Below are 25,138 nucleotides of genomic sequence, written 5' to 3'. Positions count from 1 at the left end.
GAGAGACAGACAGACACTAGTGTGCCCTTGAGAGCTGAATGTACGTGACTTGAGTGCCGATGTGTTATTTGGACCTGAGCACCTGTACATGGATTGTGATTGTTAGTTACAGTGCTAAAGGGCACATGGCAGCACCTGGCCTTCGAACTTTCTTTCAAAGTGCAGGCAGACTCTACAGTTTAGATTGCAGTAAAATAAATTATTCAGGTTGGTAAAGGTAACCTCTTTTGGAGCCTAAGAATTGCCCTTAGAAATGCAGAAAAATGTCTTGCATTGGGTGCATGGTAATGTTTTTTGGTGTGTGTTGTTTTTGCATTTACTATTTTTCTGTTTTACTTAATGTATCTTTTATTTTATAATTGTTTTACTTAAATTTTAGACCAATTTAAGAGCTAAAGTCACAAAATGGTCATGGAGAAATAATCTTTGAATGCTTAGATATGGATGTGAGATTAAATGCCATAGTGATTTATCTTGACCTTAAAAGTACTATGTCCTTAATTGTAGGTCACAGTCCTGCAGTGTGTTTGTTCTGACAGCCCAGACACATCTGACTCCAGGCTTTAGACCGTTATCATTAGTGCAAGGACTTGGGTTTGTGCAGCAGTGTTTCGGTTTCAAGTGTAAATTAATACAGCAGACTGGCCATCAACTATCACTTAAAATGGACAGTCTACACTGTCAGTCATAAAAATCTTAGTTATGATGTATACCTTACAGTCTGACTTAAAAGACCATCAATGTTCTACTGTCTGCCTTTGGTTTTACCCAAGATGCCTCTTTGGGTTTTATGTACAATCTAAAAAGCAACAGTCAAGGACAGAAAACAAAAACAAAGTGTGCACCCAACTTGCACACTTGCACAACTTGCATAACAACTTGCACAACAGCTAATGGAGAGTAATGGTCATTACGTCTGTTTTTCTATAGATTATTATATATATTTTTTTATTCTTTGTTATTTGCTCTGCTGGAGAGTCCTTATTAGTACCTTGTTTTTGTTTGTTTTTTCAGTTTTTTACTATGTATCTAGGACTATTCGAAAGTTTAGGGTCAACAAAATGAATTTATTTTATTTATTGATTTACTTTTATTCAGCAAGGATTCATTAAATTGCTCAAAAGTGAGAGCCAGGACTTTTACATTGTTACAGAATATCTATTTCACATAAATGCTATTCTTTTGAACTTTCTATTCATTTAAAATAAGCATATCGTGCTTCCCACTAAAATACTAAAAATAAATGTTTCCTGAGCAGCAAATCCGCATAGTAAAATGATTTCTGAAGGATCATGTGACACTAAAATCCGGAGTAATTGCTCCTGAAAATTCAGCTTTGCAATCACAGGAGTAAATTACATTTTAAAATATATTTTGTATTTTAAAATAACATTTTCTTTTTAAATCTTACCATAATGTTTGTGAATGTGTACATTGTCTGTAGTGCTATCAGTTCTGTGCATCATGAGCTGCAATTGACATTTATAAATTAAGGATACATCAAAACCTTAACCTTATGTATAAACTGTAGCAATGGCAAGCACTGCTAATAATAAGCTTCAGCATGATTTCAGTCCTTCACTAACACACTTAACTGGGGTGAGGACCTAAGCATGACTTTTCCTTTAATATTAGTGCGTGACATTTCATGGCTACGTCTTTGCAAATTGAGGCCAGTAGTATTAAGCAATGTAATTTTCAAATCACAACCGAAAATTAGAATGGGATTAATACAAGAGGAAAGAATCCTCAGGAAACCGTACAATTCAGATATGTAATTTGTTCTATTTCCAATAAACAGGTCTTCAAAAGAATTCCTCAACCACATCAAATTCACAGAACAGGCACTCAAGCTTTCCAGTATTGCCTTGTCTCAATATTTATACTCAATCCCGCTACTACTTTCCACTAGCCAAGATCCGCAGAGCCTGTAGTTTCATTTGCAGAACCCACATTTCCAGTCACACTCCAGTGGGTTTGCAATCTAAGCCTGTAAGGATAAGTAATGGCCAAGACTGTACAAAATAAAGGTAAATGCAGAAGTGATGGAAAAACACGGCCAAAAGCTTCCAGCAAATGTGCACGCCCCCAGACAACATGCTGCCCGTGTCTGTAGACATGAGCTCAAGTGGGCCAGTCTAACGATTGAAGGTGATCACTTCTGACAGTGTAGCGTTTTATGTGGAGAGGATATACAGTATGTTTTTTTTTTTTGTTCTGCTTCAGATGCTTTCTCGGGGGAGGAAATGCAGAAATAAGTTTGTGACCTTAAAAAGTCTAATATCTAATATCCTGAGCGTTAACTGCACTGGAGCTTGAAATTAATGTTGGATTTTCATTTCAAGAGCATCAGCAAAGTCAAGTGTCTTGGGGAAAAGGCAAGTTGTCCGTCTGAAATAGTCGGCAATACCTAACATGCGTGTCGTAATTTGATAAAGAATCTCAAACACCAAAGGCGTAGACAGAAAAGATGACAGACTTTTAAGAAATCATAATGTCATGTCTGGAACTAATTCAAGTGAGCTTTAGAAACAACCAAGCAAATATTTAATCACTACAATGCTTATTACTTGGCAAAACATTTAGCCATAAATCGGAAACAAAACGACATTTATAAATAAAACCACATCATGCACTGATTCACCGGGAGTGTGATGACTTGATCCTGCAAAATGGTGAAACCTTGCATTTATGGTCACTTGTTTTAGATGCATCTAAAAAGCATCTAATCACTGCTGCTGTGTTCACCAGTTAAACAATTGACTGTTATCTAGAGTTCAGCATTGCATTTGGCCTCATGACTCATTTGTAGAAATTGCACTGGAAATGGTTTTTTTTTTTTTCTGTTTGTTTTTTTCTTTATGTGCTTGGTCTCAATGCACTTTATGGAGTACAGATTGGCCATCATAAAACATTCCTTGAGAGAGGTGCTGCATACAGAATAGAGCCCCAAGGCAATTAGCTTTTATGGTGTTTAGTTCAAACCCATGTGGTACGTGCCTTACAGATACTTAAGTTAAAATTGGAACTGTCTGATTTGTGGATTTTAATTGTAGGTCTTTCTGGAGGTATGATCTCATTTGTACTGTTGTGATGTAATTGCTTTAAACAAAGAAACCATATAAAAGTTCTTTAAATAACCTGGTCAGGCAGTTTAACAATCTTTAAATAGTTCTTTAGTTAGTTCATAAAATGGGATAAAGTTTTTGTTCCTTTTATTTAGCAAGGACACGTTAAATTGATCAAAAGTGATGGTAAAGATATTTATAATGTTACAAAAGAGTTCTATTTCAAATAAATCTGAACTGAACTTTCTATTCATCAAAGAATATTGAAAATAAATACATTTTGCACTTATTTTAATATTTGTAATATATTGCAGAAAGATTTTTATATTCTCACCAAGGCTGCAAGTAAATGCAATTTGTGCAATGTCTTCTGAAAAATAGTATGGATTAAAAAAAAGGGGAAAATCTCTCACAATTCCATCTCTTTTTCTTTACTCTGTCTTTTCATTCTACTGTTCTCTCTTTCACACACTTAGCCATGGCAGTTTGTTGAGCGCAGCAGATGTTGCAATAAGGGTCCAGGGAGAATCAGTGGCAGCAGAAATAGTGGGCACTATTAAACTATCAGTTATGGAGAGGGTTTGACTCTCTCCCCCTCTTCGTTTCCTTGATAAACCCCCGAGACAACACAGATAGAGGGAGAAAGCCTTCAGACTCATGCCTTTGGCTTGAGTAAAGATCTCCTTTTTTGTATACATAAGTACTCGCATTCACAAACACATGCCTGCATTTAATTAAATAAACCTCTCAACTACTCAGAACCTCTCTGATGGTTTTCTCTCGAGATGAGACTGAATCTGAAGAATGAAATCATCACACCGGCTGCCACGTCTGCGTTCATATTAGAACAGCCTGCAATCTGTCGCCAAATGAAGCTGGCATGGATGACACAAAGTGAAAGAGTGTGGGATGGAGAGATGGCTTGTAGGAAGCGGAGAGAGGAGCTTAGACTGATTGCCATTGGAATTCCCCAAGTAACTTTATTGAGTCCAATTTGATTTACACCAGAAAAGTCTGGCATCCAGAATGCCAGCCTTGTGTAAATGCCAATCAAGATTCATTCAGTATGATGAGGGCTGATTTCAAGTCCAGTAGAAAGCCAGAGAGTGTAGGTTTTACTCATGGGCATGGGCAGTGTATTTATGGGAATGGAAATGAGGCAGTGAGGGATGAATGTGTAGACGGGTCTTGGGTTGCAACTAATTTTATTTTATTTTATTTTATCATTTAATTGCAAAGTGAAGTCATAGATGAGATTCCTCTTTAGTGATGGTGCCATAGTCAAATAGAAAGGGACCACTTTACAGATATATAAAAAATACTGAAAATAAAATGGACAGGGTGATAAAGAGGAAGGCAGTAAAGATATTATAGTCTTAAATGACGTAAGAGCAAAAGGGATTCAAGTCTTATAAAAAGAGGGATAAAAAGCAAAAGTGTTTGTGGTGCATGAAAGTCTGAGGCCATTTGGGGTGCCTCTGGACAAGCTGAAGCAGCAGTCTGGACAGATTAGGAGAGCTGCGAGTCTGAGGGCTGATGGGTATTTTTAGAGTGATTTAGAGTTCCTGACAATAATGATGATGATACCACTGTGCTTCTACAGATTGAGATGGAGAGAGAGAGAGAAATGCCACACAGTATCTCTCAACAATTTTCCACTCTTGAGATTAGTTTTATTTGTGGAAAACAGTATTTTTGAAATATGAGCTGAAACTTTAAAAGGCTTATTAAGTCAGTGCTGATAGATTTGTGGACAGCACCGTTGTATCAGGGGCATCCCGAGTTCAAATCCCAACCAGAGGACCTCTCCTGATCATAACACTCTTCTCTTTCTCACTTCGCTTCCTGTCAACTCTGATCTCTCTTATCATAATAAAGGCAAAAATGGCAAATAATAATAATAATAAGTTGATTTGTGAAAAATATATATATATAAATTGTATTAAAGTTTTGGGGCTCTATCATACACCCGGTCCAATGCGGTGCCAGGCGCGACTTTTTGGCTATATTCAGCCCGATGCAGTATAGCAAATGCATATATGCACCCTTTTGTGCGCTCGTGGGCGTGTTGTGTTCAGGCACATTATTGGCGTGTTACTATTTTGAGGAAACTGAAATGGACTGCGCCACTGACCAACTAAAACCTGGTCTAAAGTCAATGGTAGTAGTTGCAGTATTTTTAATTATTTAAAGAGTGTGTTGGTAATATGCGCCTATAGGCAGGTCCACAATGTGCATACACTCTGCTTATTACACAGGGACGCGCAGCAGCACACAAACATGCCAAATATTATTGAAATCGAAAGGATTACAATATAAAAGATTATTCTTGTGTAGGCTACATAAATATAAATATGCCTACATATTATAATATATAGCCATTGCATGTATCAGAATTAGGCTAACTATTTGTTCGCGCACAAGCAGCTCCGTTAGTCAGTCAGTCAAAAATCAGTTAGTTCACAAATGATTCATTTAATGATAACTCAAATAACTCACTGACTCAATGCTCATTGAGATTAACATTACATTTCAGTTTAAATTAAAAACAAATAGTGAAAACGATGATATTTTTTTTTTCTAAGGATTGTTTGAACTTTTTAATTACTGTGGGGCATATGCATTCAGTAAATATTCATATCTACATCCTCTCTGCAGGTAATTCCCAGATGGGGGCCACTATAGTAGACGCCCTGGATACCCTTTACATAATGGGCCTCCACGATGAGTTTAAGGATGGCCAGGAGTGGATCAAGCAAAACTTGGATTTCAGTGTGGTAAGTGGCCAAGACTCGGACATGAACGCACACGCACACACGCTTACCAACAACACTTGTCTTTGTCCGTTTGGAGGCAAAGCGTGCGTGTCTGTTTTTGTTTTCAGACACAGTTATATCTCAGGACGCTGTTATTTCACAGTGGTAAGCTGTATACTTTGGCAGCCAGCTGACACAGCTGTATTAACAGTCATTCAACACCCACTAACCCCTCAGAGACTTCAGGCCTCAGCGTGTGTGCATCTTTCAGGTTTTGATCAGGTTGTGGTGGCACTCCGTAGAAAACGCGTTGAGTTGATGTGGCACATCATCGTATCCAGGAGACAAGACTGGAGCCATGGAAACAATGTGAACAGCTCTGCCTCCGGAATTAGCTGGTGATGTTGAGGAAAAAATGGCAGACAAAAGATTCGTCAGAGAATGAAGCTGGGACCGGCAAGTGGCCCCAGGGGCCCCGTGTCTCCTGCTCTCGTTCTCTGTCTGCATTCACATCCTGATCCATTAATGGGATTTCTCCAGTTTCTCTCCCTATCGGTTGTTTTCCGACCTCTGCTCCATCCGATATGGAGAGCCTGTATGTTTCTCTTGGCTTTTTCTTCTCTATGGTGTCTGCGTGTTGTGGGATTTTTCTCCCGTCTCCCTTCTGCCACCTTTCTTTGAGCAGATCTGGTTGACTCTTAGCACCTGAAGTCTCCTCTGCGTGTTTAGTTCATCTTTTTGGTTTTCCAGCAGTGACCTAATTTCTTCTCTCTCCCCCTCCTCACTCTTATTTTTGGACAAGTATATCTTACAAAGCATGTGCACTCTGAAGGATGACTCATGTTTGGACCGTTGGGTCTGGCCGCTGAGGGCTCAGTATGTCACAGTGGGATTGGATGTGTTGGAAGGATTTTTGGAAGAGGGCAATAAACTTCACAGCATAAGTGAGGAAGGGAAGCGTGTGCAAAACCCTTTGTTTTCAGAAAGATATTGCAAAACACAATTGCAGAATGTTTCTTGGACACCAGGGGTCTCATTCATAAACATTGCGTATGCACAAAATAGGCACACATTTCGGGATTTATAAAAAAAAAAACTTGGTGTGAATATGTACACACCTTACGGAAATTCTAGCCCATGCATACACGCTCTTTTTCCTGGCATGAGAGAAGTTATGAAGTAAGCAACAATTTTAAAATCTGTTTTCATTTCCACTCTCCATTAATGAGGATAATATTTAATGTAAATGAGCACTGAAAATGCATAGTCATTACACAGAAGTTAAACAAAAATGATATGAATTTAGACATGTTTAGTGGAATGCGCTTTATCACTTTCTGTTGCATGCTGTTTTAATGACATCGAGGAGTGCTATAGATGCATGCTAATTCATCTTTAAACTAAACTGCAGATCTCATGCTATGCAAAAATATTTTAGTGATAAAAATGATCAATGATGTGCACTTACTTCGATATTATGGCAGACACTGCTGGATTCAGTGGTCGAACGGTCCATTGTCCGGTTTGAATAGGTTCAGTGATAATAGCCTACTGTCCAACTGTTGATGCCATGTGAAGGCATCTCCACAACATTATGAAAAATACCACTGTATTTGAAGGATACAAGAAAATTATAATTTGCATGTTTTCTTTTTAAAATAGGCTACTTTGTCATTGACTCGCCGAGTCAGATAATTCTATTTACACCACAATAAATATAGGCTAAAAATAGCTAAACGATGTTCACCTTACCAGCAAAACTGCATAAATTAAATTTGATTTGAATTGATTAAAACAATTGAAATACTATTTGGCCAGTGGAAAAGAATGAGATCAACTCTATTCTAAAAAACTTATCTGAGAACTATTTTAAACCGTGTTTTTATGGATTTTTATTTTTATATATTTATGCTAAACATAACAAGGATTGACTGGGATTTATAAAGGGATTTTTGCGCAGGTTCTGGCATATGTATAGTTTTATAAATCTGAAAACGTATGTGCATACGCAAAATCAAGCTTTTGTGCATACATAAACTTTTTTTTTTAGGATAAAATGTACGAAGAGTTTTATAAATGAAACCCCTGATGATCATATTAGAATGATTTCTAAATGATCATGTGACACTGAAGACTGTAAGAATGGCTGCTAAATATTTAGCTTTCCATAACAGGAATAAATCACATTTTAAAAGTGTACACAGCTGTTTGGCATCAGTAAGTTTGGGATCAGGGATCAGCTCTTTGGGATCAGTAAGATTTTTTTTTATGTTTTGCTCATAAAGTCTATTTATTTGATCAAAGTCCAGAAAAAAAAGTTATTTGAAATTTCTAATATTGGTTTCCTATTTTAATATACTTTTAAAATATCATGTATTTCTGTGATGCAGCGCTGAATTTTCAGCAGCTATTTCTCCAGTCTTCAGTGTCACTTGATCCTTCAGAAATCATTCTAATATGCTGAGTTATTATCAGTGTTGAAACTGTTGTGCTGCTTGTGTTTTAACATTTCCTTGGAACCTGTGATACTTTTTTCTTTGATTTCTTTGAAGAAATCTTTTTATCCATTTAACAAATCCTTGCTGAATAAAAGAGAAAGAAAAAAATCGTTGACCACAAAACTTTGAGTAATGGTATATATTGTAACACAAAATTCATATTTTGAATAAACACTGTTCTTTTTATCTTTATTTATCAAAGAATGCTGAAAAAAATTATCAGAGGTTGCAAACAAATATTAAGCAGCACAGCTGATTCCAGCATTGATTATAAATCAGCATATTAAAATTATTTCTGAAGGATCATGTGACACTGAAGACTGGAGTAATGATGCTGAAGATTCAGCTTTGCTTCACAGGAACAAATTATATTTTAAAATATATTAAAATAGAAAACTTATTTTAAATTGCAATAATATAAATAAATAAAAAATTGGTAATCAAATAGATGCAGCCTCGATGAGCATAAGAAACTTCTTCTTAAAAACATAAAAAATCTGACTGATCCCAAACAGCACATTTATAGCCACCATTTAAAAAAACTTATGGAGCCTTAACTTTTGAATGGCACTGAATCCAGAACTTCGTAAATTAAGATTAATATGTACTTTAAAAGTGAATTATTCCATTATGTGTGTATTTATGGAATGTTTAGATTGATTACCTTCTATCAAAGTGCAGCTCATCATTTTGTAATAAAATGAATAGTCACCCTCACCCCCCCAAATAAAAAAACAATCACTTACAGTACTGACAGTTTCATCTGTTTTTGTCTATACAATGAAACTCAATGGGGTTCAAACCATCTGATTGGATCCCTGTTGACTTTCATTATATCTATAAAAAGTTGCTGAGACATTTTAATGTACCATCTTTTGTGTTCCACAGTCGAAATGCACCCCCCCCCCCCTCTCTCTCCCCCTCTCTCTCTCTGTCTCTCTCTCTCTCTCTCTCTCTCTCTCTCTCTCTCTCGCTCTCTCTCTCTCTCTCTCACTCACTGTGCGTGTTTCTGTTGTTATGATGGATGAGGCTGCCTGCCATCAGCACTAATCGCAGCTGTTAAACCAAAAACTGAATTAATGGACCTTGGTCAAAGAACGGTCATATCTGAATTCATCTGGTGCACGTTCACTTTTGTCAAAATTAATAGACATGCTAAATGAATGCTAAGTGGAAGGGGTTGGTTAAAGCATGTTCTTGTCTTATCAAATTAGTGTAAAACCTAGTCGATATAAGACGCTTTAGCAGCGTTATGTTCAGAACTGGAAAACCTGCTTATATTTCATAAGCGGTATACAAAAACAGGTGCCGTTTTTAGATGCTGAGGATTATGGGATTGTGACGGGGCTAAAACTGGATTTCAGGAGCCTGTATAACCATACCATCGAATTGTTTGAATTAGTTCCTTTGCTATACGAGACTTGGAGGTAGGTGTGTGTGGTGTGATCTTTGTGCGAGTGGAAAACTGCTTCATGGTAATTTTCTCTAAATAAAGGTTGAAGCTGACAAGATGGATGTTGATGATACAAACACACACGCACGGCTCCAGCATTCATTTCAGTCTCACTGAGAGATTATTGTATCAGTCTGATGTAGATTTGAAGTTCATTTGGGAGCTTTGCGTGGCTGTTATGTAGATATTCCACGCACATTAATCAACAGTTATGTTCTGAAAGTAAAAATCACTTTCATATTCTTCAGACTTTTAAAAGCACTTTTCTTCTTACAATGTCAAACCGATTATATATTTAAATATTTAACAATATACCTCAAATATATTGAATTTTGTAAGTGTGTAGGGTGAGTAAGATTGTTTTAACCAAGTGAATACTTCTGTTCTGCAAGGATGTGTTAATTCTGTTTAGATTTTATTTAAATGTCAGTTTCCTCAAAAAAAAAAGTTAAGCAGAACAATTAACACTGGTAATAAGAAGAAATATTTAATTTGAGCACCAGATCAGCATATTAGAATGATTTCTGATGTACCATGTGGCACTGAAGACTGGAGTAATTTTTAATAAAAGTTTCTTACTGTTGGTTTAATTCAGATGCTTTTTAGAAGATGTTTTGAATTTCCTAAAAACTTCGGTAACTTAGGCTATCGCTGTTCTGCTCATACTCTTTCTCATTTTTCCCTCTGTTTCTACAGAATGCAGAAGTATCTGTCTTTGAGGTCAACATCCGCTTCATTGGAGGGCTTCTGGCTGCATACTACCTCTCCGGACAGGAGGTACGTTATCATTGCTTATGGATTTTTGCAAGTTTGTGTGCATGCTTCATCTCGGTCTCCGCTGTTCAGTGTCATAGTTATTTCAGATGATGGAAGTTCAGGAGTGCAGGCCTCCTCATACAGTAAATGAAGATCTGGACAGAGAGAGAGTTAATCTTAGGGCAGTGCTGTTGGCTCAGAGAAATAAGAACAGTTTCTTCAGGGGAAATAAATGTCCCTCTCTCAGGCCCATGTTAATTAACGCTTCCCTTCGGTCTTATCTGCCTATATGGACATTAATGGATAAGGGCACAAATAGTCTCTCTCTCTTTACCCTCATCACTGTGCAGCGTATCACAGTGTTCTCCTCCTTTTAGTCTGAAGGTGAAAATGCAAAGGAATTAAACTGCAGCCATGCGGCACGACCACTTCCCCGCTCCGCACACTTCATTAGATGAGTTTAGATACTGGACGTGGAACTCATCACACTTGTCTGTCCCCCGCCTGCCTGCCTCGCTGTCCCAAGCGACCTTTTGTTCCTTCAGTACAGTGTTTTGAGACATCTGGGAGTGAGGCCTCAGTCACACTTTGTTGATCGGAGTGTTTTCTGCATATGTGCTGTCATAGACATGCAGTACAGCTTGGGCTGAATTTTGGAGGCAGTTTGTCCAATTTTAGCAGTGCTTGTATTGCCAGTGGCAAACATGCAGAGAAGTGATTATATTAAATGAATTGTTTCAGGAATCATTAAATAAAATCTGGATTAACTGTGCATTTGTATCTTGTAATTACATCTAGTTGCCAAAAGGACCGTAGTATGCTGTGAAGGGCTGTATCCAAAATATGCCCAAATTTAAGCAACACTGTTACAGAGATTTCCTTTAAAGAAATCAGAATCCAAGCCAGCGTTTATGTTACAAGAGACACTGAAACACATCTTCGGGTTCAGACTGTTTCATTTAGCCCCCATGGAGTTAAAAACACAAATAAATGCTCAGCCATTAGCATTTGTACTCGTGCTGTTGCACCTCTAATAACTTTTAAGGCTTATTTTGCAGCATTTATATGAGCCTTTTGATGGATTGCATCAATGAGCTGTAAAAACTGGTTATACACTATACATAAACTAAACACTAAGTGAATAAATCACGTTTGTGCTGAACTCCTACAAAGCAAAAAACGAATGCACTCCTTCGATCCATGAATGCATGTCTCTCACTTAATGAATGCAGTCTCACAGTCTGAAGTGTCTGTCGTAGGAAATCAACACATGCTGCTGTGAATAATTAAGAGAAGTGTCTTCTCATTGGACAAGAACACACAGTCTAATGAATAATTATGAGACACAGATGCATCATCAAAGTACTGTAGTCCTTTGCCACGTCACAAACTGTGACATTATTACAATGTAGATTTTAAACCCCTAAGACGAAAATAGCACAAAAAAAGCACAAAATGTACCAGTTTTCTCCAAGCATTAAAATGAACAGATGCTTACATTGTTTCTTATGGTGTGCAACATAAACACCTCTGCTAAAATCACAAAAGTAGTAGTTTGGGGTTTCATGAGTTATCAGTAACACGCACACAAAAAAATTATCTTTTGGTTATTATAATCACCCAGAACCATCTTTACTTCAGAGCCTTAATACCTTAGAGTATTTTATTTTGACTTTTTTTTTTTTTATGTAGATGTGCATACTCTCCTGGCAGACACAGTAACATTGATGGCTATTCAAAAGCCTTCTCAAAAGCACTGAGTGCCAATGAGCAAAGATGACAGATTTGAAATTGCTTTCTTCCAGAGGATCATGCAACCACTAGCAGCTGCCTCTGAGATACATAGGGATGCTAATGAAAAGCTTTCTCCAGGGATTATTCTGTTGGTTTAGGCAGAGTTCTCTGTATATGTCCCCTATATGCAGTGGAGGCAGCACTGAGCAGAGGGTAGAAGCACTGACTGAATGCAGTGTCATAGATTGAAAAGCCATGCCTCTTTAATAAGAGTGTTTTGGTCAGGCGTGATGGAGAAAGCTGCTGGGGCTGAGGGAATATAAGAAGGTCCAGTATAGAGAGAGTTGTGTACTGTATCTGATGTTTGGCTGGTTTTTCTAGAGAAGAAGAGCATCTGATCTGAAGAAGACAGAGGACTCCATACTTTTATCAGCTCTGGAGGTTATCTCTCCTGTGCAAGACCACATCCTCCATTCCTTCTCTCTCTGTCAGCTAGCACTAGCAGTGCAGTGATGGATGATGTTTACCCTCTGTCTTTTGGTCCTCTTGTCTTTTATTTGATCCTTTCCTTTCATCTCTCTTTCTCAGTCTTCCTCTCTTGTTCTTCAGATCTCTCACCCCTGCATGTCTTGACAGTATTGTTTCATGATGGCAGTGAAGAGATGAATTTAGATCGCAAGGAGCAAAGGGCCAGGCTTTGGATGGCTAGTTTTATATGTGCTGCATGTGAAGCAAAAAGCCAAAGTCTGCTTCTTCATTGACAGCAAATAGTTTCAGTATAGCTACGTATATTTAACTCAGACTTGCTACATTTTTGCTAAACTTCTAAAAATGTATCTGTACACATACATTTCACATAAGTTTTCATCTGAAATAAATGCTAGTGAATAAACAACTTGTGAGATTTTTGGTTAATAAAGACTGGTTCCTTACACAATACTATGTTATGAATTTAAAAAACTTGTATCATAGTTTAGGATTTGTAAACGAATACATTTTGTCATTTGGTGAATGTATTGGTATTAGTAGTATTTGTATACTGTATGAGTGACACAGAAAGCTGCGATCCCAGTTGCTAATACTAACGGATAGCTTTCTTTGTGGCCCTTTCTTAAACTGCATCATCCACGTCTTCTGTTTCGTGATGTAATGATGATTCGAGGTATTAGGGGGTTAAGAATGAAAAGAGGATTTCATTGGAAAGATGATGACAGATGAAGGAATGCGATGTGTACTTATCTGGAATTTTTTTTCTTTGCATTCTGCCAATGTTTTTCTCTTTCTTGTACACTCATATTTAATGTCCTGAATTGGCCTTTGCATCGTTGCAGGGCACTGTTATCTAATATGAATTAATTGGTATTGTTTGGTAAATAATTTGTCTCTTGTAGTTTGATTACCTTCTTTAGTTTACCGTTCGTATTAGATGTTTTATGTAAGGCCAAGGGAATAGAAGCACTTGTTCCCCTTTATGGTCATAAAAAGCGACTGGCTCAATAACTGTTTTGAATAACTCTTTCTAAATACTTCCTGGAATATGTATTTTTCTAGATTTTTTTTCCTTTAGGTGCTTAAGACCCCCATAGCATTTTCCAGGTACCTCACCAGCAAGCCAGCAATTTTGGATGAATTACTTGCAGATCTTACATCTAACAGTAATTTTCCAGTGGACCCAGACAGCACTTTTCTTCTTTTCTTTCAAAGACATCTGCCGATTCCCTGTGCGAAAATCAAATATATTTTTTTACATTTTGCTCCTGCGGATGCTCAGACGTTCTGGCATTCTTTGTGAGAAGGTTCAACTACTATATCTTTGACAGCCCAATTACTGTATGAATCAGTAGATTTCTCCAAACACGGTGCTGACGGAGGCTTTATTTCTTAAGATTCCTTCAAGCCAAATAGGATCATAGGCTGTAAGTGAAAAACATGGGCAAATATTTGTTCTTTGTCTTAATTTGCACATTTATTACAGCAGAGATGGTGTGAGGAAATGGTGTTTACTCCAGGCGTTATGCAGCAGTTAGCTTTCTCTCTCTCTCCCCTCCCCATCGCTCTCTGTTGATGCGCTGTCCTGTGGTTGTATATCCTTCACAGTGGTAGAGAATATGTAGTGTCACATTAGGGAGCAGCGCACTCTTCTGTTGTCAAACATGGATCTCATCAAAGGCAGAAGAGAGCCGCAGCCATGGACCCAGCGGAGACAAGATAAGGCCAGAGATTTAAGAAGGGATTTGATGGATGAGAAAATGTTTGTCAGCTACTCATCTGCATGTTTGATGTGCTGCAGACTTTGGACATGTCATCGCCTATCGAATCTCCTCTTCAAATACAAATAACTGGCCTTTCTAGACTGACATTTCGCTATCTGGTTTTCCAGCCCTTGGTTTGTAGCTGTATTGCATAAGTGTGTCCGAAGCTCTCTGGAAATTGCCAGAAAGATCTAAAAAAAGAAAATAGCGCCTAACAAGTGGTTATATAAGGATATGTTGGCTTTGAACATCAAGACCACCGGTGTTGGTGTTTATTTTGACATCCCAGCTGTGGTTTTGTTTGCAACACTCATCAATGTAAAATGAGACGCACCGCATGCTGGGCCAGCTGAGAACTGAGACGAAATAATTGGTCAGTCTCACGGAAAAAAAAGAAAGGAAAAAGATTTCATGTTACTTAATCCCAAAATCAAACACAAAGAGGAAAAATAAACTGTGTTCTTCGTAAAAGTACATTTTACCAATATCACATTACTGTAAAGGTGGAAAATATTCTCATTACTAAAAATACATTGTATCGACATTGTTTTAATTATTTTTACAAATAGGCTTTAATACTAATACTAATGCTTAAATAATGAAACAAAAAAAATCATGATTAATTGGTTTGAGAAATCTCCTGAAAGCTGCATCATATGCAGCTCAATTAGAAAAGAGAAGCTCTTTATTTTTTTTATTTTTTTTTTTATTTTATTTTTTTGCAACTTGTGCATTCAGAGTGTTTTTCCATGTCGACTCTAAGCTGTGTGTCTCTTGCATCTCTTCTGAAGCTGTGCAGTTTATTTATAAACCTGCAGGAATCATTTTAAATAAAGGCAGAAAATGTGTTTGAAATGTAAATGTAGAAATGCACTGACTGTCCCTGTTTGCTTTGAGGAGATGAGAAGCATTGTACTAAATGTGCATAAACATTTTCACAGACCACATCCTAATTTCTTCATTAGCCGACGTCTCTGATGCCGTGATCTGATTGGACTGTGTTTGTGTCGGCCTTGATTGGCAGCTCCTGATTGTGCTGCCATGACGACGAATAGAATAAACACCAGGCAGAAGGTTTGTCATAAAAGGCTGCAGATGCACAAACATACTGAGACCCAGAGCCAGAGAGAGGGCAGAAATCCAGCTTTAACCCTGAACCCCTGTGTAACCCTCTGTGCAAACACTCATTCCTCCATCTCCAGCGTGTTCTGCATAATCTCTTTTCATGCTTCCATTAGACGTTTAAGGAACATCTCAGGCTGAGGGTGCTGTAGTGTGTGTGTGTGTGTGTGTATATGAACAGATAGCAGAAGCTGTATTGTGGGGAATGTCCATGGTCATATCCTCATATGTGTAATAACAGGATCATCTCTGGCACTTATGATCCGCATCAACCAGATTAGGCTTCAGCGTCGAAATCTGCATTCTGGAAATTACAAACACACCCACACACACACACACACACACACACACACTGCTCCAGCTAGTAATCCTGAGGGAAGCACCATTTCTGTACTCTTTCGCCCTTTTCTTGTTCTGTTCTCCTACAATTTTGAGTGACCGTTTGCATCTGGTTTAAATAGAACTGGATGCACAGCATGGCTATTTCCATAACAATGGTCTGCTAGAACGTGATTACGATTAGATAAAAAAAAGAAAAGAATAGAATAGAAAAGAAAAAGAAAAAAACTAGGTTTAAAAAAAAAGTGGCAAAAATATCCAGTGGTATTTTCCCCTAGACAACCAAGATTAAATCTAACTTAAAAAAAAAATCCAACTCTTTGCCCAAATACTAAATTCAAATACTTTTTCTCTTTCTAGGCATACATGCTCTTTACTGGACCTTTTGTAAACATAGCATTGTGGTATTTCTCTCTCTCATTCTCTGTGTGTGTGTCAGAAATATCTCAAAGACTCCTCACACATCTATTCTAGTGAATTGCTGTGCATTTTAATAGACTCCACGTAAACATCCGTAAGACGGGCTAGAAATAAAAGCCTCAGCATGGCTCGGGCAGCTGTGCGGTTTGTCTAAGAACCAGAGGCCTTTTTTCTGCTGTGGCTTCATTCTATCTTCAGTCCTAAAAACACGATCAACAGCACAGCTCCCGCTCTGACATGAGCAACAGCTCTTCCCCTGCTTAGAAGAGTCTGGCTGTGAGTCATCAGCACAAGATGTTTTCAAGCCATTTTTGCTCAAAAGCACTTGGTGGGATGGCAAGGTTGTAGTCAGACAGTCTCGCCCGAAATTATGATGATGGTTACTGTCGAGGGAAAAATAAAATATTGATTGCTGCACATTTGACATCGACTAATAATGCACTGTTGGAAAGGTAAAGTCATTCTTCCTGTGTCTATGCTGATGTGTTCATAAAGTGTCTGAATGGACTTGAGTATTCAAGAGATGGTTTTATCCAAAGCAGCTTCTATTATTATTGCAGGGACAAAGCACCTAAAGAAATCTGGGTGGTTTGAAAAAAAACAAATCTGTCATCACTTGTTGTTCAATCATATTGTTAAAGGTAGGCTCGTCTCTGCTTTGAATGTGTCTGCTTCAGCAGTAGTTGTTGTTAAACTGCAGCTGTTGGCAAAGGTTGTCTCAGTTCAAAATTGGAACTTTATGACGAGGCCCCAGTGCATCATCTCTCTTCAGACAGTAGTGAGTAAACAAATTCAGGTGTGTTGTTCTTTGGGTGTTTATTCTGTCTCAAATGCGTGTTCTCTCTCTGTCTCTTTCTGTGTGTGTGTGTGTGTGTGTATGTGTGTGTGTGTGTGTGTGTGTGTGTGTCATTTCCCCTCTGCCTAGTCAGAGTCTGTAGCATTAGTCGGGCTACAGGGGTGAATCTCACAAAACCCATCAGCAAGACCAAGTCTGGGTCATATTTCACCTCAAAATAAAAATATTGTTTTGAGAAAAGAAAATTAAGACGGTTTTATACCGTATTATTTTTTTTTCTTTGTTTAAATTTTGAATGTATTTTTATCCATTGTGTCAATTTAAAATATATAATTGAAATTTTCCCTTACAATATGTCATTGGGGTGATTTAAATTCTCATTGAATCACCCTGTTGAGAATGTATCACTATTGTAAAGAATATATACATTAATACAAAAAATATATACATTACTTTAAAGTTTTGGTTTGGTAAGGTTTTTTGAAGAAGTCTCTTATTCTTATTCTCTTAGTCTCTTATTCTCACTCTTACTCTCCATTTATGTAATTAGAAGAACAGTAAAACAGTGATATTGTGAAATTTTTGTAATTTGAAATTTTTACATTTCTGTATATTTTAAAATGTCTTTTTATTCCTCTGATAGCAAAGCTGAATTTTCAGCAGCGTTTACTCCAGTCTTTAGTGCCACATGATCATTCAGAAATCATTATAATATGCTGATTTGGTGCTCAGGAAACATTTCTGACCAAGTCTGAAAGCATTTCTGCTTCATAATATTTTTGTGGAAACCGTTAGAGCTTTAATTTTAAATTTTTCTTGCAAATGAATTTTGAAGAAAAAATCCTCTGTATGTCTCTGTCTTTTAGGTTTTTAAGGTGAAGGCTGTCCAGCTGGCAGAAAAGCTACTTCCTGCCTTCAACACCCCAACAGGCATCCCTTGGGCCATGGTCAATTTGAAGAGGTATGATACATACACACCTTCCCTTTCAGGCCTTTGTCCTTTTCCTTTTTTTTATTTTTCTCTTCGCCTCCATTTCCCATGCTGTCTGTCCTCCCCTCATTGTCCTGATGGGGTCTGCCACATAATGGAAGGCTGTTACACCTTGTGCGTCTACGAAAATCCCTGTGGCTTTCTTCCTATATAACTCGGCTTGCCACATAATTTCATTAGAATGAAATGAAAATTGCACAATTAATCTGCAGAGCGCATTGTGAATGTGCATTAAGGGTTTTTTGTGTTTGAGGAGGGAGGAGGGTCAAATCCAGCCTGACACGGCTTTGTGAATTAATTGGGTGTTTAGAAGAAATTGCTCTGGAACAGACGAGACCACTGCATTTTGGGTGTCTTTAATCCTGAGGGAAAGAACGACGCAGTGTTTTATTAATCCTCATTCATGTAGAGCAGCCTATGCGGTCTACACACACACTGTGGATACATTCTGCATGGAAATGAGAAGTACAAGCAGAGCACAGGATATTGGACTTGACGGAAGGAAGGATGGGCGGCAGTGAATCCGTCTGGACCGGGAATGAAGCTGTTTGACTTAAATGTGCTCACAGTAATTCTTCATTGTCTACACGCTGTAAACGTATAACACTGGATGTTTGCTTTAGGCTAGTAATGAACATACTATACGTTAATGTCATGGGTGTTCCCTTCAATCTGTTTCAGTGGAGTGGGGCGTAACTGGGGCTGGGCGTCAGCTGGAAGCAGTATTCTGGCTGAGTTCGGGACGCTGCACATGGAGTTTGTGCACCTGACGTATCTGACTGGAAACCCTGCCTACTATCAGAAGGTACGCTTGGGTGAATGAGTGTTGTGTAACTGTGTTTGTGTCCTGTTGTGAACTCTGTTTGTGTTCTGGTTTAGGTGATGCACATACGGAAGCTGCTGGCTAAGATGGACCGACCCAATGGGCTTTACCCCAACTACCTGAACCCACGCACTGGACGCTGGGGCCAGCGTGAGTGCCTCCCACTAACATCCTCTGTGCTGCACAAGCAACTCTCACTTTCCACTCCAACACAAAAGGCGTTTTGTGAATTCTCACACTGTATGAAATAAAGAGGGTTATAGACGCCTACAACATGATCTTGATGCAGTGATAGATAAAATAAAAAAACTGCACACACAACAGTTGGGTAAAAGGATGCTTTATAAGTAAATGAAGAATTGGAAGAATTTGCTATTAGTGTTTCATAGCACTGAATAAAATAAGCTTTTCTCTGGACTCTGTCCACTATCTTAGATGAATTTTGTTTCCATAAAAAAAAATTTCTTGGACTACTTTATCAATAATGTGATACATGAAATGCTGCCTTAAGTTTGGCCTGAAACAACAAATGTAGACAGTTTTGCTGCATATTGTTTGGAAAAGCCTTTGAGTCATGGCTTGCAAGTGAAGGTCAATATTGCTGATATAATAGAGACAAAGTATATCCAATATATTTTTTGTTGTCTTAGTCTGGTTCAGTTTTTACTTATTATGACAAAATTAAATTTAATATATTTATATATATTTTTTTATTATATTTTATTTACTGTCTGGCAACATTTTGCGTTAAGTGCTAAGCTTTATTTTTTTTTTTTTATATATATATATTTGTAGCAATAGCCAAAAAAACATTGTATGGGTCAAAATTATTGATTTTTCTTTTAAGCCCAAAAGCATTACGATATTAAGTAAAGATCATGTTCCTAGTAGATATTTTGTAAATTTCCTCATTTATTCAGCTTTCCTATGATGTATAGATCTCAATTTTGAAAATTGACACTTATGACTGGTTTTGTGGTCCAGTGTCACATATATCATTAACAAATATAACATAGTTACAGCGTGCTAATCAGAAACTCAGAAACCTTGGCTTAGCACTAGCAGGCCTTTTTTATTTCTGAGCCCTTTTTTATTATTCTCACTGCTGCAATATTCATAAGCGCTTCAGATCAAAAGGGGGATCCAAAATACCACTCTGAAGCCTGTTTATAGACACGGATGATTTTCATAATCCCTCTAGTAGGATTTATTATTCTATAAATGTGAATGACGACAATGGCAGCTTATCCTCATCTCACTGATCAACGAGCTTTAATAAAGATGGGATGTGAGGAAGTTTCTTTCTTTATGTATAATTAGTAATTATCTGTAGTGAAAACACTCCACTGTGTTTTAACCAACTCTTAATTACTGAGAGAGATGAGGGTTTAATCAGTGCCCTGCGTCTAAAGGCAAAACCTGATCAACCCACTGCAAGCAAATGCACACACACACACAAAGACTAAATTCCAGTAAAGTCTGATGGTGTATGTGTGTGTCCAAAGGGCTAAAATGTAATTAAGGTGCACTAGAGATCTATTTTCTAAATGAAAACTCTGTGTGAGTGACAGGCCATTAAAGCTGAGTATTATTCTCTCTCCCACACTGCATCTCCCCTGTGGACCCTTAAAGGGACAGGTCCAAAAAATTATGTTCTCTCATCATTTATTCTCCCTTATTTCATTTCAAATGACTTTCTATCCTGTGTTGAAAGCAAATAAAGTTTTTCGATAGAGTTCATGTGAATGGGGATAGTGTATCACAAGCAGCTTGGACGTTGTGCTTAATCACATGGGTGATTAAATTATGACAGAGCATTTCTTTTTGTGTGAACTACCCCTTTAAAGTTCTCTCTCCACGTTTCTGCTGCATCACCTCCAGGAGCCTTTAGATTTTAGATCCACATCTCCTCGTCAGCCCGTCATTCTCTATCCATGACCTGTCCGCTTGCTGTCGGCCAAGCCTCTCTGTAGAGATTTCATGCCTGGATCTTTGATTGTTACTCAAATACACCCTGTAGTTTTTTTTTTTCTTTTCAAAGGCTTTGAGTACATTTACTTTTCAGTAGGAGGCCATAGGGAGTTGTTTTTGATTGGCAGAAGTGAAAATCCAGACGTTCGATGACTGGCAGCCGTACCAGAAGAGGCTGTGAAATATAGGCCCAGACGGTTTATGAGAGTCTGACTGGGATTTCTGAGAGTTTATGAGTCTGAAACGTCTCTGCTTCAATCAATCTTTCCACTGCCACTTGTTTTTTTGTTCGTTTTTTTTTTTTTGGCTCTGTCTCAGTGCACACCAGCCTGCACCATCTATGCATTATTCATCATCATAATCAATGGTAATGTTTATTTTATTATATTTATTATGATCCTACCACATTTCTTTCTGTGCTGCTCGCACACATTCGCCTCTTTCTCTCTACCTTTTTTTCTCCATTTCTTTCGCAGTCTCTGAACAGCTTGTTTTCCTCTCTGTTGTCTCCAGCCTGTCAAGATCCACACATTCTCTCGGAGCTATTTCTTCTTATACGTTTTTCTAACTCTATCCAGATTTAGTTATTAGTAATGTGTGAAAAGCAAAGAATCACTTAAATCTTAACCTAACTCATCCTGCTCTGTTTGTCCTTGGGGCATAAATGACGTGTGGAGGAAAAGTGTAATATTGCTTTCAAGCAATCTTCTTCTTTTTTTTTTTTTTTTAGCTTAGAATGACAAAAACTCAAGTTTCAATTTATGGAGCCATCTGAGCCATATCTGGGGACAGGAATATCACAGAGACCTGGGCTCTTTTGAATTGGCACTGTAAGCAATGCCTTGGCAACCACATGGCAACATTTTGGGAATTACCTGCAACATTGCTTTTGCACTGATGATTTCTGCAGAAAATGTAAAAAATTTTGCCTCTGTTTTCCAAAATGCCCAGCCTCTTGCAGCAGGATGGACTAGTAAGGGTTGCTAACAAGTGGCCTGTGATTGGACGTCTTAGTCTCTCTCACACTTTGTATTCAGTTTTTTTCCTCTCCTGTTGAATAATTCATCTCAGCTTCTACATCTTGCCTCTACCAGGTCAGTCCCTCGCACCCATTAGCATAAAATATATCTTTTACTTTGTCTCGGTGTCTCTGTAAAGGATCGCTCATAAAGTGCCTCAGCCTCCTGGCTCGTTGCTGCCTCATTGATTTCTTTAGTTCTCACTCTGATTTTTGAACTAGCTATTGCAGATGCCATTTTTAGCCGTGTCACTTGCATGTTTACACCTCTCTTGTGTAAATTATCACCTCTGAATCTGTACTCCACCCCCGGTCTCCTCTAAAGACCTTCCATAATGGCTTTTGGCAGTTTATCTCCTGAACGTTTGCCCTGCTAGCTCTCTCTCTCTCAGCAGGCTGAACGCAGTACAGCTCCCTAACCTTGGCAGATATGAGCTGTGACAGTGCTAATGGGCTCCTCCCTCACTCCTCTATGATACTATATACAGCAAGTGTACAGTATACACTCCTCTGCCTCCCACACACTTCACACTTCCTGTTCTCCTTTGGAGATTGTGTTTCCTGTCTGTTTCCCAAATGGGTTAACGAGCTTATATCAAGATAGATAGATAGATACATAGATAGATAGAAAGATAGATGGTCAAACAAACAGATCAATAGACTCAAACTCTGATTCATACCTCATTGACATCAGCTAATCATAAGGCCATGGCTCTAATCTACTGTGTCTTTTTTAATATTCTTTGTTTCTGTCCATGTTTAATATCTTCAAGATTTTAATCTTAATTTCTACAGCTCCCTCCGACAAGTCAACACAGATTGTTTACATGTTCTGTTGTAGGTTCCCATTACGAGCCATTACCGGCACAAATGACTCCCAGCCTGTCAAACACTCACACTTTACACACACTCACTCCGCAGAGTCATTAGCTGTGTCAAAGTGGAACACACACTCAGTGGCTGTGTTTAGAAGTGATTAGGTGTGTGCTGGTGTGTGTCCACGCTGAATAAATGCCAGCGAAAATGTGCTCACTTGTGCATTTTTATTCTAATGAGGGTCGGTGTCAAGCCTGAATACACTTTTATGACGGCATTCAGGAATACTAAGAGACTGAGCCATGAACAGAGAAACCAAAAGAATCATAGCAGGCTTTTCTTTGCTCCAGGTGAATGCATGTTCACAAAGTTTGGAAATGTAGTGGTGTCCAATTAAGCTAGTTTTATAAGTAATATTAGGCTAAGTTTAATAAGTTTTTTTTGTAACAGACATTCATTAAGCTTATCCTTGTGTATCTCTCTTGCTCTGCAGATCACACCTCAGTAGGTGGGTTGGGTGATAGTTTCTATGAGTACCTGTTGAAGGCCTGGCTGATGTCTGATAAAACGGACACAGAGGCACGCAAGACGTACGATGATGCCATCGAGGTGAGGGCTGCAGGTTGCAAGCAGTTTTTTGTGTTTCGTGCTGCTTCAGTTTGTCTCTGTTCATTATCTCTCTCGTTCTCTTCCTACAGGCTATTGAGCGCCACCTCATCCGTAAGTCCAATGGTGGCCTTACTTTCATCGGGGAGTGGAAAAACGGCCACTTGGAGCGTAAGATGGGTCACCTGACTTGCTTTGCTGGGGGCATGTTTGCCCTGGGGGCTGATGGGTCGCCAGATGATAAAGCTGGACACTATCTGCAGCTCGGAGCAGAGATTGCACACACCTGCCATGAAAGCTACGATCGCACTGGTTAGTGAATATGTGAGGAGGCAAGAGAGAGATGAAGGGTATAAAAAAAAATGCATGAGATCTTTGGACTTCAAATCTAATTTGTAGCATGGTTTTGTTGCCATGGTAACGCTACAGGTTATTTTCAGAGTGTGGCATTTCTATTTCACACAGCTTGACTGAAAGACATTGATGGATTGCAGCTCAGCCACAACAGGCTCTCAGACAGATAGTTTCACGTTTACAGCACCATGAGAGCTGAAGGTTCAACTAATAGTTCTGAACGCATAAACCCTTTATCGTTTGCAGTGCTGAAGCTCGGCCCAGAAGCCTTTAAGTTCGACAGTGGGCTGGAAGCAGTGGCTGTGAGACAGAATGAGAAATACTATATCCTGAGGCCTGAGGTCATCGAGACATACTGGTACATGTGGAGATTTACCCACGACCCCAAATACAGGCAGTGGGGTTGGGAAGCAGCGCAGGTCAGCATCTCTTTCCATTGATAAAGATATACAGTATACACACACACACACACACACACACAAAAACACACACACACATATATATCTATTAGGGGTGTAACGGTTCACAAAATTCACGGTTCGGTCCGATACGTTTTAGATACAGCAAAATGTAAAAACATCTCAACTTTTCAGAATGCCGCAAGCGCACCGCGGGTCATGTGACAAGAACTAACCAATCAGCTTCATCCTTTCCCGTAACAACGTTGAAAACTCAGCCAAGATGAAGGAACAGCTGATCATAGTTGTATATGGATTGCAATTTTGAAATAAATTTAGTAGCAGAGCTACTGCAAGCGATTTTTAGAGCTGCAAATCCATTTATCCTTTGCTGAAATTTCCGCGTCTTCATGGATAGAGCACGTCATTGTTGCTTAGCAAAGGCAGACGCCTCAGGGTCGCTTCTGCCCAAGCACTTTGGAAAGGAGAAGAAAGTGGCGCGACTAGCGTTTTCCATGCGTTTTAGGCGCGATATGTGAACGGCCCCTAAGGCGCTCGCTCACTCAGCACGCACTGAAGGCTCGTTGCAAAATGTCCAATGCATTTAACAGACCAGAAATATAAGATCCTAAAATAACCAACAGGTCTGGTGTTTGGGTGCACTTTGGATTCCCTGTAAGCTATAATGGTGTACCGGTGTCTAAATGCTGTGGGGATAGTTTGTTGCGTGTATGTTTCTCCTTTTTTTTCGTCTTTTCCCAGATACTGACACAATAAGGTGATGTCGGCGTAAATGAGTTGACATGTTTCAAGTATTCCCACTGGGGTTTTTATTTTTATTTTATTTATTTTTTATTCCCGCTGGTGTACCCTATTGTCATGTAGCAGATGCGACATACCGTTGTTTTTTTATCCACCACTCTCTTGCCATCACCATTATAGCTTAAAGGTAATCCAAAGGGCACCC

At 38.5% G+C, this 25,138-nt stretch overlaps 1 protein-coding gene across 2 annotated transcripts in view; it reads left to right on the top strand.

The window, feature by feature from the left end:
- The window catches only part of LOC113108537 (mannosidase, alpha, class 1A, member 2), an 81,697-nt gene that overhangs the window by 50,491 nt on the left and 6,068 nt on the right, over nt 1–25,138 (top strand). For both annotated transcript variants that reach the window (XM_026271716.1, XM_026271715.1), the window contains 8 exons: nt 5,727–5,845; nt 10,472–10,552; nt 18,061–18,155; nt 18,867–18,990; nt 19,065–19,158; nt 23,307–23,422; nt 23,512–23,731; nt 24,020–24,192. In XM_026271716.1, the coding sequence (XP_026127501.1) occupies nt 5,727–5,845; nt 10,472–10,552; nt 18,061–18,155; nt 18,867–18,990; nt 19,065–19,158; nt 23,307–23,422; nt 23,512–23,731; nt 24,020–24,192 (1,022 nt within the window). The remainder of the gene's footprint in view (nt 1–5,726; nt 5,846–10,471; nt 10,553–18,060; nt 18,156–18,866; nt 18,991–19,064; nt 19,159–23,306; nt 23,423–23,511; nt 23,732–24,019; nt 24,193–25,138) is intronic.

This window comes from Carassius auratus, chromosome 9, assembly GCF_003368295.1.
Source record: "Carassius auratus strain Wakin chromosome 9, ASM336829v1, whole genome shotgun sequence".
Lineage (NCBI taxonomy): Eukaryota > Metazoa > Chordata > Actinopteri > Cypriniformes > Cyprinidae > Carassius > Carassius auratus.
The sequence above is the reverse complement of the archived record's forward strand: the minus strand, read 5'-3'. Positions and strand labels throughout refer to the sequence as shown.